We start from the raw sequence: 17410 nt of genomic DNA on the forward strand, positions 1-17410 counted from the left end.
TAAATGCACCCTCAAATGGTGACAGCTAGTATTTATCACATCAGGAAGCTTGTTAGTTCTCAGTGTCTACCACTGAGGCGGCAAAGACCAACTGTTGCCACGACAGAGCTCATTCATGAAGAATGTTCACCACATGAAACTGATGGAGGAAAATTATATCATGTGGACTTAATTGCATCCGAAGTGAATAAAGGAATTGAACCATAGTCACTAAATCGGCTGGACAATGCTTGCTTAATTCTAAATATCCGATTTGTGGACCAAAGTCAGGCTGGAATGCAAGGGAGAGGGAGCCTTTATGACATATGGATTGCAAACAAGATGTAGTTCTGATCTGAGTTGATTTGTTGCACAAATTAACTTCACCCACACTATATGCAGCTCAGGTATAAAGTCAAGCGTAGGCAAACTCGGCCCTCCAGATGTTTTGGGACTACAACTCCCATCATCCCTAGCTAACAGGACCAGTGGTCAGGGATGATGGGAATTGTAGTCTCAAAACATCTGCAGGGCCGAGTTTGCCTATGCCTGTATAAAGTGATAGAAGAACAGAAGAAGAGCCCTGATGGATCAGGCCAAAGGCCCATCTAGTCCAAAATCCTGTTCTCACAGTGACCAACCAAATGTTTATGGGAAGTCTGTGAGCAGGACCTCAACACAACAGCACTCCTCATTCCCGTAGTTTCCAGAAACTGGTATTCAGAAGCATACTGCATCTAACCATGGAGACAGAACATAGCCGTCATGGCTGGAACCCATTGAAAGCCTATCCTCCATGAATTTGTCTAATCCTCCCTTAAAGCCATCCGAGTTGGTGACAATCACTACACCTAAAACTATGTGCTTATATGAATGAAATCTTTCTTTTGTCTGCCCTGAATCTTCCAACATTCAGTTTCATTGGATGGCCATGGGCTCCAATACTATGAGAGGAAGAAAAACAAATCTATATTCGCTTTTCCCACAGCATGCAGGTTCTTATATACCTCTATGATGTCCCCCTTTTTTTCTAAACTAAAAGTCCCATCTTTACCTCATGGGGAAGTTATTCCAGCCCTTTGATCATTCTAGTTGTGCATTTCTCAACCTTTCCCAGTTCTACAATATGCTTTTTCAGCTCAAGCAATCAGAACCGTACACAGTATTCCAAGTCTGGCCATACCATAGATTTATGTAACGGAGTTATGATGCTGTAAGTTTTCTTTTCAATCCTTGCTCCTAATTATTTATAACATCAAATTTGCATTTTTTCCACAGCTCCTGCACACTGGTTCATCCAAATATTCATTGAGCTATTCCCAAAGTCTCTTTGGGGCATGCCCTTTTCCTTAGTGGTTAACAAAGAGAGAGTGAAAAACAATCATACTACACATGGACTATTAAAGATGGTCAACACCATGATTTTATCCTTGCTTTATTCAAATTTCTGCTGCAGCTTCACAATTTCCCTTTCAGTGTTCTTTCACCCATGTTTTACTCAAACTTAGGCTGTAGCTTAAAACCAACACTTTGCCCCTTTTAGTGAGGAAATTAACTGACAGAGAATTTCCCTTACCCCCCCCCCATCATTTACTGCACATGAGTTTCCTCCTTTTTCTTTTCTTTGTGCCCCCTCCTGTTTCATGCACCCTTTAGAACCTTTAGAAAAGGCCAATGAAAACAGTTTGATCTTGGACTAGTAGTAAAAATATAGTATATAGAGATACAGTGATACCTCAAGGTTACATACGCTTCAGGTTACAGACTCCGCTAACCCAGAAATAGTACCTTAGGTTAATAACTTTGCTTCAGGATAAGAACAGAAATTGTGCTCTGGCAGCGCGGCGGCAGTGGGAGGTCCCATTAGCTAAAGTGGTGCTTCAGGTTAAGAACAGTTTCAGGTTAAGAATGGACCTCCGGAACGAATTAAGTACTTGACCCAAGGTACCACTGCATATAAAAGTGCAGATTCATTTATTAATTTGCTTTGTCAGTGGCCCCAGCTTTCTATGCCTGTGTTTTCTATTGTTAAGTGTTTTCAAAATACAGTAAACATTTTACACACATTAACTGATTTGCTTTTGGAACTTTTAAGAAACCTACAAAAGGTTTTTAAAAATCTAAAGTCACCGTAATGTTAACAGAATCCAGTCAGAGCCTGGAGCAGTTACAGGCCAGGTTTGATGGAAAAGACCAGAAGCCAATGTTACAGTCCAGACAAGGAGCATGTGAACAAATTAACTATTCCTGCATTTTAACAAAGTCCTAAAACAGCACTCGACTCAGCAGACCTAGAACCCCTTCTCAGCCACCCCAGAAGCCCAGACATTTTCTTTCCCCAGAGTTCTGCTTAGTTTTAACTTAAATGGATAGTAACATATCAACTAAGACAGGCTGTAAATTGACATAGGTAATTAAGGCAGAATAAGATTATGCACACCTAGGTCTTGAGGCTGTTGAAGTGGGCCTAATGTGTGCTCCAGTTTGTTCTAAATAAAATGGTTTGGTCACCACCCTTTATGTAAAGACTACATCTTCATCGTTCTGCACTCAGTCATAAGAACATAGAATTGTAGAGCTGGAAGGAACCTTGAGGATCATCTAGTCCCCCCCTGCAATGCTGGAATCTTTTGCCCAATGTCAAACCCACAACTCTGAGATTAAGAGTCTCATACTCTACCAAATGAGCTATCCCGATTGTCTCCCCACATCAAACTGTCTACAACCATCAGTACTCTTATATAATAAATTATTCCAGGTCAAATCAATCTGCAAGCACTATTTCCAGCATCATCTGTATCAACAAGTTGCCAGATTCATAGGATCCGAAAATAAACACATGTCCCAGCATGCCTTTCTATAAAATCACTCCCTCTTCTTTTTTAGCATAATTAATTTATCCTATTTAGCCCATCAAGCTTTTAATGAGTGGTAACTGCTTCAGGATTGGAAAACACTTTTTTTTTTTAAGTAATCTTAATGATCCTCTTTCCCTTCAAAGCCCCCCACCAAAAATGATGTAAGTAAACACACACACACACACACACACACACACACTATTGTCTGGGGGTGCTCACCTACACAAATAGCCATTTCAGTAAAATTTAAATTCAGTAAATCAAATAAAAATAGGCAAACCGCTAAATGGGGAAGACAAACAGTGTCTTGGAGCTTAGTTTAAAAGTACAAAATGTCTGTGAGATGGGAAAGCATGTGTTGTTTTTTTTAAAAAAATGGGGGGTGGGATTCTTTTTTAAAAAATGCTTGACATTCTGCAAGATCCAATTCAAAATATTGCAACAAATGACACCTCACCCCCCAAAATTAGCCTACTGAAATAGAGAAAATAGGAGTGGGACAGTATCCAGAAGTAGATTTTTGTATGGAAAGACAGTGAACTTTGCTCAGTTCTGGAACTCAGAAAAAATCCATGGCTCCAGAATTCTTTCATTCTAGGTGCTTGTCTTATATACTAGGCTTCAGTAAAATCTTTCTTTCTGATTTTTTTTAAAAAAGTAGATTCTACAAGCCTGAAGTCTGCCCACCTCCCTTCCAGTCCTTTACCGAGAAATGAATATGGCATAATGACAGTTGTATGCATATAACCTTTGTAGATTAGATCAACTGAATATTGGCCACAAACTATCTAGAGTCTAGCTACCTAGATTCCAGACTATTTTCATACATGTTATAAAGTAGTATGAAAACCTGCCAGTCAAAGATGACAGCTTCAAAACACCTATTTTATCACTACACATTTCTTTGATAAAGGAAAGCTACAGCAGTATCTTTAAAGAAAAAGAAAAGTGTTTCTGTTATCATGGTTTTCAGTAAGTTTTCAGTACAATCACAATCCATTATTATTTTTTAGATAAGGGCATGATTATTTTGACCTTTTCCTACAAAGGAGAGTAGGAATCTTTTCATGTTATTCTAGTTCAAATAAGTAGGAGGTTATTGTAAAGGTTGTCTGATGAATGTTCTTCACAAAGTTCTATATAATTTACTAGAATTTTATGTCTGAGCCTTTCTCAACATTTCTATAGATTGCGCTTTCTTTACCAATGCCTCTCTGGCGTGCTTACTTCATTGAAATCATGTGCAATTTCTCTAATTATCAGAAATATTTACTGAAAAGTCATGTTGGCAACAAAAGAAGGTAGAAGCTCATTTTATCCAAAAATAGTATTTATCCTATGCATAGAATTGTTGCAAGATATAAATATCTAATAATGGTGACTAACTTTTCCTTGTTATTTTTGTTTGTTCAAAATATGGAGGGTGGTTTTAGAGTATTGTCTGAAACTTCGTTTATCAGAACATGAATTCGGGTCCATTTGTGCTTGCAAAAAAACATGCTTTCTAGAATACATGGGCATATAGCTTAATCGTTTTCTAGCAGGCAAACACCTTCCAGAAGCGTATGGAACAAAATGACTAGTATTTTGGATGTTGGAAGGACAAATGCTTGCTGTTACATTTGATAAGCAGCCGACCTACCACTCTTCATTGTACAGGGACAACTCTGTAAACATTAGGATTGTGTATAAACTCTTAGCTACAAAGCTGTTTTTTGAATTTCCACAACCCAACCCTACTCATCTCCCTTATAAATATAAGATGTTACATTGTATATAATTCATGCAAAACTGTTGCTGTAGCTTCATGAAATGTAACACTGAGAACCCTACATGTGTGTAATTAAGTTACTGCATGAGAAATATTTTACTAACCCTTTCGTGCAGCACTTCATGATATCATCCATATGGTTCAGGAGGACCCCCTGACTCTCAGCATAGGCACCCACAACCTTCCTCTCCAACCTATAGTAATTTACTCTTTGGTCAGTTGATACATGTACAGTTCAAGTGTGAGCTACTCAGGAGTAGCTCCCTCTATGTTCAGGGGAGCTTAATTCCTAGTAAATTCCTAGTAAACATACATTTAGGATTAGTGTTAAAATTACTATAAAAAACGCTGTAAGGTAAGTGTAGATATAATTTATGCATTTTGAATTCACTACACACTGATGCAGTGGCGTACAATACTCTCTGTTTAAAATGAATCTAGCCTTTCAAGTAGTAAACACATACAGTCGTACCTTAGTTTTCAAACGCCTTGGGAGTCGACTGTTCTGGCTCCTGAATGAGTGATTGTTCCAGTTTTCAAACATTCTTTGGAACCCGAACATCCAGCACGGCTTCCGATTGGCTGCTGCAAGAGTTTCCTGCAGCCAACCAGAAGCCGCTCCTTAGTTCCTGAATGTTTTGGAAGTCGAACAGACTTCCAGAACGGATTCCATTTGACTTCCAAGGTTATTTATTAGCTATTTATTGCATTCAGGGGGGGATTCTGATTGATAAAAATCTTACGGAAGAGAAGATGCTCTTTCACAAGATTCGGTTTCAATTACCCGTCTATGAAATCCCACAAAGGGAATGTTTCCTTACGCATTCTCATTCATTACTTACCGGTAATTAAATAAAGCTGGGGGCAGGGAATAGAGTGCGGGGAATGAAAAACTGTGGCAATAGGAAGCTCAAAGGAGGTAGAGTTTGAGCATGATCCCCTGATGTCAAAAGGCCTTTCAAGTTGATAATGCTATGTGCTTTTACAGTATAAAGCTTGTAGGATGTGGAACCTTGCACCAGCAGGAAGTCCTTCTGGGAGTCTCTACCTATAGGAAGTGATGCCCTGGTGTTCTATATATTCTGGTGGTGGTAATAGAAATGGGCTGCTAGTGCTGATTCAAGGAGGCTGCTTGAGGCCTGAAATTGCTGAAGACCACCATGTAAAAGCGTACCACAATTTTTTCAATCCAGCCACTCTCAAAAAAAGAATGCACTCTTCAAAATAATAAGGAAACCTTTCTAAATCTGTAAATGTTAAACTACTACTAAATGTGGTACTGCAGGTGTTATATTGAAGAAAGGGGAGGTGAGAATTTCAGTTTGCTCTAATCTCCTTTGATATTTGTGAAGTTTCAGAAGGATCCCACACCCAGGAAGGCTGTCACAATCAATATGTTAGCATTTCCAAATCTGCTAGCAGGACTACTACACCGACTACCACTCCTTACCCAAAGATAAGTAAATTTCAATAGAAGCTGTATAAAGGGAATTTATTAAACATGCTTGGTTATCCATACAACACAACTGTCAGAGAGAGTAATCCCTACAGACCATCCTTTTCCCATACACCTGGTATATCTTCTTCTATTAGAACCTAGCAATCTTATCATAAAGTTATAACTATGGACATCTAAATACCCCTCCCAACACAGAAGAATAATTCATTTTTGTCCCTTCTGTTGTTTTACCAATTGGGCACTTTTTACCACTCAGTAAAGGCTTGTGGGACTTCTCACTTATTACTGGGCTAGATCAGCCAACCATTTGTTCTATTTGTTGTATACACTGACTAGCATTTAAAATCACAGTTGCTATTGATTTTAACTTTGCTCATACTTAAGATCCCATGGTCCTTTCTAACCCACTCAGGCTATCTGCATCTTGATTAGCATATAAATGAAGTTAAAGGAATTGCTCATGAATAAATACTGCTTCCAAATGAATTAGTTTTATTCACAGCTTGATAACTTCTTATAAACTTTCTTAGAAATACATATAATAGTTGATCAGTGACTGCTGTGATCCTAGTTATTGTTGGCTTGTTTTTTTTCTTGATACCATCAGTGAACTTGAATTCTGAGAATGTGAAATATGTATGAGGGCAAGGAAAAAAGACAAAGACAAAGACAAAGATTAACTGAAAGACAGATTAACTGAAAGCATCAAGGCTGGCACCAATATGATATAATAATGGCCAAATAACCTGACCCAACCTTCTGCAGCCAAAGCCATACCTTATTCGTTCAATTAGAAAGTCTGTATTCTTAGATCTCACTTATACATGAGAGGACACAATGAGATATTATTACTACTTAATGGTCTGTTAAAGAGCAAAAAGACACTCAGACTAGGTGATTGCTTCCTTTCACCTAACTTCACTGAGGAAGAATTTTTTTAATAACTTTTCTATTCTATGAAATGAGTTCAGTTTTTTCCTTTTTTTCCACCTATGGGAAGGAATATTATTATTATTATTATTATTATTATTATTATTATTATTATTATTATTACTGTTGTTATTATTTGTATCTTGCCATTCGAACAGACTGTGCCACTTCAGCTGTGATATAAATTTAGTAGCAAAAATGAGAAAAACAGCAATGAGAAGCAGCATATACCACTTGCAAAATGAGTTTCCTTTCTGTTTCAGAGTAATACAAAAGCATAATCTGAAAGCAACACTAAGCATCATGGAATTGATTTGTTATTACAGCTATACCAGAGCCTAAAATGCCTGGTGGTGGCAAAAGATGGTTGTAAGAATGTGAATGTCATAAAGCCCAACATCCAGTAACTATGTTAAGGCCAGTAGAAGCTCTTTGGGGTATCAGTGGACAAGGAAGAATCAGCAATTCTTTGTAGCCTTCCTGGACTAATAATGATGTGGATTTTTATGAATTTTAGACTACATTACACTGGTCATGAGCTAGATACATTATATTGTTTTGTATATTTATTGCCCCAACTATATTTTATTCAGTCTCTGAATTAAGTGAAATAAGTTTCATGTAAGTACTCTGTACTTGGGGTCTAATATAGGATTATGAGTGTGGGGAGGAACGTAGGCTGTAAGTGAGATACTTCTAATCTGTAGATCCAGCAAGTGTTAAAATACAAGTCAGGCTAGCTTCCTGTGTTGAAGTGATAGACTGGGTGATGGGCCATTAAGCAAACAGAAGAAAGGGGCTTTGTGTGAGATGGCAAATGGATGGCGCCCCTCTCCTAGCTCGTGATTAGTTAGAAGACAAAGCCAAAGTTTAGAGTTGAGTTGCAGTAATGTGAGCTGGAAGTAAAGCAGCAAACTGGAGAGAGCAATGTCTGATTACTGTTTGACTCCAATAATGTAGCTACTGGATAAGTAAGACCCCTTTTGGTATATTAATGCAGTGAGTCCCTCTATCACAGGCTTAGGTTGCATATATGTGTAAATAAATAAAGACACCACAGTCTTCATTGTGCCTCATTTTCAAAACGAAACACAAACCCTGTATAAGCACCAACTATATTTTATTCAGCGTCTGGATTAAGTGAAATGAGTTGCATGTAGGAGTTCCATGCATGGGGCCCAATATAAGATTTCACCTTCCTCAGAGTATCTCTGTAGTCTAAAGCCTCTTCAATTTATTCTTTGACTTTTGTTAAAATTAACAACACTCTTCTTTCATTTCCTCCTTTAAAACAAAAATGTCTTTCTTACCATTCATTTTCAGCAGCAGGAATAAAGTTTAGCACAGCTAATCAATGTCCTAAGATCAATTGTGAAGAAACAGTTCAGGGAAAAAAACACATGAATGCTTTATGAGATTCCACTGGGAGGAAAGTTTATTTTTACCTGATTTGTTAGACACCCATATAATTGCCTCTGATGAGATGTGGCTCGTATTTCCTACTGCAATTGTTAATGGGATCTGCCACAAGTAGCTGCAAGACAAAGGAGGGCGATCTAAGAACAAAAATACTGAACTGGTTCTTCTCACTTTACAGCAATCAGGGATTACATCAAAGGAATCAAACAATTTCAGTAGTAGAGCAAAGATGTTGATTCGAATGTTACTTTGCCTTTCAAATAAATTTGCTATTGGCAACAAAACAATAAGAATGTCATTCAACTTTCAAAAAAGACAGTGATGCCCCCTTTTTTTTACATACTATCATTACAAGATAGTTTCTAGTAAAAAATAAAGTTACAAAACAGAGGAATGATTTCCAATAGTAAGAAGAGTATAACTGAAATTAATTTAGGGAGAAGATAATCTAGAGCAAGCATATGCTTTGGTTTTAGTGACAATATACATTTCTACTACTGCCATTTTTAGTATCTTCTTAAAGGCTGCTGACGATAAAATTTTATCCTCAATTGCTTACAGCCTTGTATAATTATTCGTATTTCTGTAAATCAAGTGTAAAATGCTACAGTTTATACCCATTTTACACAGATGTAACATACTGGTGAAATCAAGCTCTAGTTTATTAATAGTATAAAATTCATACATGAATAATGGACCCAAAGCTTTATGCAGTCATTTGCAACAGGAGCTGCTTTATACTGAATACCCTTTTTAATATTTGACGCGGTTTCTGCAGGATGATGTACACTCTATCCTCGTAAGTAAAAGATAAAAAAAGAACATATCCAGCCACAGTAGTTCTTCTCCAAAATGTATCAACCAAAGTGAGGGGCCATACACACAATCTTAAATAGTATTGCAAATACAGTTGTATGTAAACATACAGATGAGGGTCACCATTTCGGATTTAAGGAGATTGTATATGTCAATAGGTGGGAACAAGATTCTCAGCAACGTTATCTTGATTGTGAGACCTGGAAGACCTGCTCCCTGCTTTGCAAGCCTTTTCTACCTTGCTTGGGAGTGCAGGGCTCTCAATGATCCCTGCTACAAAAGCTGAGGCTGCTGAACAGCCTCTTGGGCTGGAAATTTGGGTGTTGGAAGTTTTCGTTGGGAAAGGGGTTCTTGTTGTGATTTATGTGAAAACCATTCAGTTTTGTTCAGTTTTTATGTTTTATTCATTGTTTATGACTAATTGTGTTATGTTGTAGTTAGGTCTTTTTTCATGTTGTATGTCCGGTTTGAACTGTGAAAAGGCAGAATACAAATAAAATTATGTGTGCATGTATGTTGGACTTCAACTACCATCAGACCCAGCTAGCATGAGCAAAAATTGGGCGAGATGGGACTTGTAGCCAGTAACCACAGGAAGAACCACAGTTTCCCTAACCCTACTATAGACTAAAGCAGAGGTCGGTAACCTAAGGCCCATGGCTGGTTCTGTGGATCGGCGTGGGGATTCCATGGTTTTTTCGCCACGGTGCGGGCACCATTTTTCCCCACCAACCTTTTCCACCCTCTCCCTCACCACAGCAGAACCTCTTCCCCTCCTCCCTCCCTCCTCCTGGTGCAGCAAATCGCTGGCCAATTGCCTGCTAAGGTTTGAGGCCCTGGCCAATAGGCGAGAGGTGGCTGTGTGTGGCTGAGAGGAGGAAGGGGGCTGGGCTGAGCTGGCCGAGCACATTTACAGCAGCCCCTCCTCAGAGCAAGCTGTTTGCCGCTGCCACTCTGCCAAGCGGGGCTCCTGTGCCTGCCCTTGTGAGCGGCAGATGCTGGCGTTGGCAGAGGAGGAACGAACAGCCCAAAAGCAGCACTTTCAGGCTGCTTGTTCCTTCGCCGCCGCCACCAGCCTCTGCCGCTCAGCAGCACCCTAAGTAGGCAGGGGGATGGGAGGGGCTGGGGGAGAGAGGGGGGAGAGAGATAAGCCCCCTCTTCCTTATGCACACACACACATACACACACACACACACGCACACACACACACACACTCCGGCCCACCAGGAGGTTTGTGGTGTGTGAACTTCTAGAAATGGAACCATATGTTTTGAGGCAAACACCAGGTCCCCAGCCTCGAGTTTAACTTGTAATGCTGATGGGGAAGTGCCATTTGCAGGAGATAATTAGCAGGAGGAAGGTCATACTGTATTTTACTTTAATACAATAGCAGCAACAACCCAGCCCAGCTCCAAGACTGTAAAATTAAAAATCCCACTTACTGATTCTCCCCTACAAATGACACAGTCTGTCTACGTCAGGGGTGGCCAGCTCCCAAGAGACTGTGATCTACTCACAGAATTAACAACTGGCAGTTATCTACCTCCTTTTGGGGGGTTCAGGTCAAAGTTGTTTAGCTTTTCTCAGGGAGGAGGGAGGCCCCAATTTTTGAGAATTCAAGCCTAAGCTCAAGGGAGAAAGGGGAACAGCCACTCACCAACATATTGCTAGGGAAACAAACAGCCTCAATGAGTAAACTCCGTCTTCCATTCTGCTGATCGTGCAACAATGGAGGGTGGACAGTATTTTACATACACTAAGGAAAGGGACCCCGTGATAACTGCAATCTACCAAATGTTCCTGGGATCTACCAGTAGATCACGATTGACCTGTTGGACATCCCTGATCTACGTCATACTACTCTGGCAAGCACAGGTTTGGGGGCAAATACTTGCCAATGTAAAATGTAGCTCTGATCCGAGACATAGAAATTTAATTTAGTACAATGAATTTTTGATCATTAGAATAGCTAGCTAAGAGGAAACTGATTAATTCTACTGTTGGGAAATGTTCTCAACAGGAGAAATAACCACCTCAGATGATTGGCTCTTTGTGACTAAAAGATGAATATGCGGCCATATTATTCACACACGCCCTGCCCTCCCTGCCAAATGCAAAGGATAACGATGAGCCAAGTGGGATTAACAGAAAAGAAACAATGCTATTAAATTTACTGAGAGGTCAGTGACTTTGGATTATTAGGAAGGACTGAAAGAGCTAAGTAGTCAGTATATTAAAATACAAAGCAGTAAAAGAGAAGACATGATCGTGGATCGGTATGGCTGGCTTTTTACTATAGCTGCAATTCAGAACATGGTTATGTGCTTAAACTTCATTGATTATACTGGACTGCAGTCCATCTTTTATTGCCACTTTAAGATGAAGTGCAATGTAACAGATTTTAAATTGCATCCAGTTATATAATAAAATACATAATACTGTCATAAATTTCCATTAAGGTAAAATTTACTTTTTGAAAAAAAGATGTTTTAAGTGATATCAGAGTTAAAAATATGTCTGCAATAATTTCTGTACTTCAGTATACCATCGTATATCCTCACTAAAGGCACTGGCTGGTGAATATGCTAGCATTGGTGAGTTTTCTGACAGATAGCCATCACACGCAGATTTTCTTTTCTCCTTTTACTCTACATAGTAATATTATATTACTATATAATGTAGGGTGCAATCATATACATAAAATCTACTGGATGAAGGGCTGTAGCATTTGGCAGCAGCTCTTCTGTACCAGTGGGATTTGAGAATAGCTACAGGCATAGTAGACGCTGGCAGAACTTCTCAGATATGCCAGAAGAATGACAGAAGTGGAGAGGAATTTGTTGGCATGATGCCGCTGTCAGAGGAAAATCATGGGATGACAGTGCAACTTAAAGGCAGTAGATACACTCCCTGATGTAACCCAGCATTAATTACCTACTGAACCCACACTGAACACAAACCCACCAAGTTACATGTTATTGGCTATGATGGGCGAAAGCCAAGACTACATGCGGTTGAAACGTATTTTCCACATCCTCAAGCAACAACAATTGAAACTGATCCCACAAAGTCTGACTTGCCGCTGCTCTGAACAACTCCACAGGGATCGTATCAAGAAGAGAATCCCATTCCAAGCAAATACAAGTGACTTTATTCTCAACGTACTTTACAAACTTGGAACAGCAGGCTTCCAAAGATGCCATTCCCCTCTCCTCTGGGCTAGTTCTCAAGAAAGACTTCAACACTTGGGACAGTTTGGCTGGGCGGTTCCTTGGGAATGCAATGGAGGCAGCAAAATAGGATTTATTTTCTCTCATCATCACCACATAGTAGGCATTATGTCCTCTCACTTTTGTCTGGTTGCATTCATTGTGGTACTTGCCTCACTTAAGCTATATATCTCTACTGGGTGGTTTTGTTGTCTTTTAACTCCCCACAAAATGAAGGGGCATCACAGTCTTTACCACACCTGAGAGAGCACTTAGGAGTGACTGTATTGAAAACCTTTGCCATCTAGGGGCAGACCATTTTAAGAGGCTCCCAGCACTGCAGGAGAGAACTATCCTCGGCAGTCCAAATCTCACCTGGAAGTAGTCTGACTAAGTAGTCTGACTATGACAACTGAGTTATTCAAACCTTCCCCAATTCCATCCACTCTCCATCTGCCCTGTTGCAAAGCCCAGTTCAATGTCCCGGGTTAGCAATGTGTTGAGGCAGCATCATGGTTTTGTCATGGTGGCCATGAAATCCCAAGCTGTACTACTATGGCAGCCCAGCAGGTCCCCCAGAACACCACCCCATCTGTGCCAGCTCAGATAGAAAGGATGCTTGGCTGAGCAGCAGGGAGGGTGGTACATGAACATTATTTCTACTCCACCTCTCTGACCAAGCTTCAGATACAAACCTTAAATCTAAATACCGAGTGGTTAGGTTTCCTGGTGATGGTGATTTATTCCTCAAACATGATGGTGACCCCTCCACCCCTCTAGATTGGTGATGGACAAGAACCCTACCAAGTACCTAGCTGGACTGACCTGGTTGTCACCAACCTAGAAGCACCACTAGCCTGGAAGGCTGGTTGAAAGGACAACGTAAATCTTGTTGGCTGGGGACCCAGAAAAGGGATAGCTCTTACTTACTTACTTACTTACTTATTAACTTACCCTTGTTCTCCTTTCCTGTAACACTCTTTGCCCAAAACAACAGGGAGCAGTGCTCCTCACACAAAGGGGAGGCACTCCTTCCTGCACAAAGGTAAGTTGTCTATTGGCAAAGGTCAAGCACTTCACAGGGCTATCAATGGTTACTAGCCATGATGGCTGTACTCTTACATCCACAGTTGGAGGAAGCAATGCTTTGGAAGACCAAAATGTTCTTGTGCTCAGATCCTACTTGCGGGTTTCCCATAGGCATCTGGTTGGCCACTGTGAGAACAAGATGCAGAACTAGAAGGGCCACTGGCCTGATTCAGAAGGCTCTTCTTGCCTTCTTATATTGATGTAAAATGAAAACCCATACTAGGAATTGTTACTTAAATGGCCAATATTGTGATGTCTTTCTATACAAACACGGTGCTTCTGCATTAAGATTACTGTGTACAATTCTAGTTGCCAAACTCCTTTTTTTAAAAAAAAGGATTATAGAACTGGAAATTTATGGGGGAAAGGTGGTCAAAAGGGTTAGGGTTTCAGCTTTTTAGTTTAGAGTGAAGGATGACTGGGTTTGCGGGTAGGAGGAGAATAGGACGTGCTATAAATGTTTATTAAACAATGCATGGTGTGGGGAAAGTGAATATAAATAAATGTGTCTTCCTGCCTCATTATGTCAGAATTCAAGGTCATATAACAAATTTGATTAGCATGAGATTCAGGACAAACAAAGCCCTTCTTCATACAACACATAATTAACTTATAGAATAGACTGCCAGAAAAAGTGGCGATAGTGACTGGCTTAGACGGCTTCAAGAGGGGATTATGCAACTAGAATTAATGCCTGTAAGTGACAATTGGCATTGCGTCTGTTATTTGTGTTTCTCTTAAAATTCTGTATAATTCAAAATCTACTGACGACATCAAAAAGAGGGGCAATTGGAGACATCCAGTAGTGGCTGGTGTGTTGAGACAGAGACACCTTCCCAACACCAGCATCACTGCAGCTTACCTGGACGCTGCTGGAATGGAGCAGGGTGATGGTGAAGTTGCGGCTGTGCAGATGCATTGGCAAGAGCAGCTGAGTGGCTCCACCAATGGGCCTGTGAAGTCCCAACCTCCCTGCCCTGCTCCAGTGCCATCTCCATTAACTGCAGTGACAGTGTTGGGAGGCCCCACCATACTGGCCACCAATGGACAAATCCCTCGTGATTTTCAGGTGGAAGCTCCAGTACACCACTGAGCATTCAGAGCTCTGGCATTTATGGTCTGCTTGTGAGCTTTCCAAAATGAAGCATCTGCTGCAGCACTGGGGAACCTGTGCTTCAGCAGATTGTTGGACTCTAACTCCCATCAATCCCAGATAGCATGTCCAATGTTCAGGGATGATCGGATTTGTAGGCCAGAAACACCTGGAGGACCACAGGTTGTTCAGTCCTCCTCTCCTGGTATCAGAATTCTGAGTGATGGATTTTTTGTCTGAACTGAAGGATAACTATATAGCAAATATTAGTTTTTCACTGACTGTTCATCACCTATTCTGGCTTGTTGTATATCATCAAGAAAGGAAACTTGCCTCCTGGAGGTACATGATAATACTAATGGATAAAAGTTTATGTCATTGGACACTTTTGTCTTCAGAGTTGTAAAACACTCAGCATACTATTCTAGGCATTTGAAATGTGGCTGATCGTGGGGCAATTAATTTCAATTGCTATAACAATTTGCCTGTATACTTGAATATTGCTTAAGTTATATGAACAGCTGCTATGAACTATTAAAGAAACATGAACGCTACTGCCTTTCAGTTAAATGGTAGGCTGAATACTTGAAAACAAAACCATGCAACTAGGAAAACAGAAACAAGTAGAAGCAATTGCTGAAGAATTGCTGTAAAGCAATTAATGTACTTCTCTTGATTCTTCCTGTTTCCTTCACCTACTCTTTAAAGATTAATTAACCCCTGCCAATAATTTAAGCTTATTACAGAAATGTTTTTCAGTTTAAAAAGCAATGCACCAATCCTAAAGAATAATGGGAAACTGTCATTTGCATTAGAACACGGCTGCTATAATTGATCAGCACTTCTGCACTAAAGCATAAACATTATGGCTTGGATCCAGACTTTGCACCTGTGGGCGGTGCTATCGCTTGAATGGAAGGATCTCAGGGAAACGTGGCTTTTGCCAATTTCTACTTCCACTCCAACCAATGCCTCCTACACTGTTTCAGAGAGGTGGGTCCCTTCTGGAACTGTGTGGGAGGTAGCATTAGGGCTTCCAGGGAGATGGGAGATCAGCTGAAGTTGTGTCTCCCCCTCTGTCAGTAGGATCCCTCTGAAGAAGAAGAAGAAGAATTTGGATTTGATATCCCGCCTTTCACTCCCTTTAAGGAGTCTCAAAGCAGCTAACATTCTCCTTTCCCTTCCTCCCCCACAACAAACACTCTGTGAGGTGAGTGGGGCTGAGAGACTTCAAAGAAGTGTGATTGGCCCAAGGTCACCCAGCAGCTGCATGTGGAGGAGTGGAGAATCGAACCCGGTTCACCAGATTACGAGACTACCGCTCTTAACCACTACACCACACTGGCTCTGCTGGATCAAAAGACTTTCCATTCACAGAAGATTACATCGGGATGCAAACCAATGGTGGTTTGCTTTAACTCAGCTACAGTTGAAAGAAACTCACAGGTCCTTCATGTACATATTAGTGCTGTGCTTAAAAATCCTCCTGTAATTATTGACCATCCATTTATAAAGAAAAGAATTATATTTGAAAAATTGTTACAATTATTAAAATATCATGGGTTGCAAGGTTTTTGCTTTGCTTACCTTGCTTTCAAAGTAACCAAGAGATATTGGAGTGTCTCTGCAAAAGAGGCACTTAGCCAGTTCAATAGAGTTTGGATTACCATTGCAACATGGGTGGAGATGGGCATCTGCAATTTGCCCAGAAGGTTGCTTGCATGCCAGAATCTCTCTTGCCAAACTGGGGTTGGTTTTCTCTTTCAAGTCATTACTGTCTTCATATTTTTCCAATATTACTTTGCTTTTCATTGAAGCTATTCTATTTTCCACTCCCCCCCCCCATATTCTTTCCTACTTCAAAGCCCATTTTCTTCCACATTTTCTGCTTATTAGAGCATGTAGCCAAATTACTGATTACTGTTTATTATAAGCACTTCAGTGAATATGACTACTCAAGAGTCAATGGCATAAAATTCTGGGATAAACAGAAAAATCTAGGATGCACAGAAAGAGAGGGTTATAATTAATACAATTTCCTTGTTTAAATCAATAATAGCTGCACCCTTTAAAAAGAGCTTTAACAAATATGAAGGCAAACTACATTGGGGTCTTTGGTCTGTTTAAAATTTCATACTTCAAGGGAAGCCATGTCAAATTAAAGAGATAGACAAAGGAAAGTTTGGGGCTGCGTTTGCATGTTTATTATTTTTCATCATCAAGATTAAAGGTAAGTAAAACTAGAGTTCAGGAACTGTCAGAAACTCATGCTATTATTTCTTTTTCATCATGGTGGAACACTCACATAAGATCATTAACAGGAGAATTACTAGATATTTGAACCTTGTCATTAAGCTTGTTTTTAAAACAGAAGGAATGGTCAAATTCTTGCTGGGGGGGGGGGAATTCTTGTTATCCAGAAACACGAACAGAATGTGAAAGCATTCAACCAGACATCTGTGGGCTTTGCTGATGTTAACTATTATTGAAACTATGGACTGCTTCAAAATTCTGAAACTCTGTAAAATGGAGCAACCATGTGGACTCAGTGACATGGAAAAGCACCTGACAAAACACAATTACATAAACAGGTGCTGTTCCTCAGTAGTCACTTGTACTACTGAGGTGGCTAAAAAGGGGCTTTTGTGCTCACTTGAACTGCTGGCAATAAAAGGAGCCTGCATTCTTGGAAATGCTGGGACAGATGCTACTTTCTCCATATCACTGCCACAATGGATCGTTCTGCATGGAGAAATTCTAGATGTCTGAATCAGCAAATTACTGACA

At 40.1% G+C, this 17410-nt stretch overlaps 1 protein-coding gene across 2 annotated transcripts in view; it reads right to left on the reverse strand.

The window, feature by feature from the left end:
• Positions 1 to 17410, reverse strand: part of TRHDE (thyrotropin releasing hormone degrading enzyme) — a 201660-nt gene that overhangs the window by 30293 nt on the left and 153957 nt on the right. For both annotated transcript variants that reach the window (XM_080971159.1, XM_080971158.1), the window contains one exon: positions 8443 to 8531. In XM_080971159.1, coding sequence (XP_080827285.1) covers positions 8443 to 8531 — 89 coding nt within the window. The remainder of the gene's footprint in view (positions 1 to 8442; positions 8532 to 17410) is intronic.

This window comes from Podarcis pityusensis (genome assembly GCF_964106645.2).
Source record: "Podarcis pityusensis genome assembly, chromosome: 10".
In the NCBI taxonomy this organism is placed as follows: Eukaryota; Metazoa; Chordata; class Lepidosauria; order Squamata; family Lacertidae; genus Podarcis; species Podarcis pityusensis.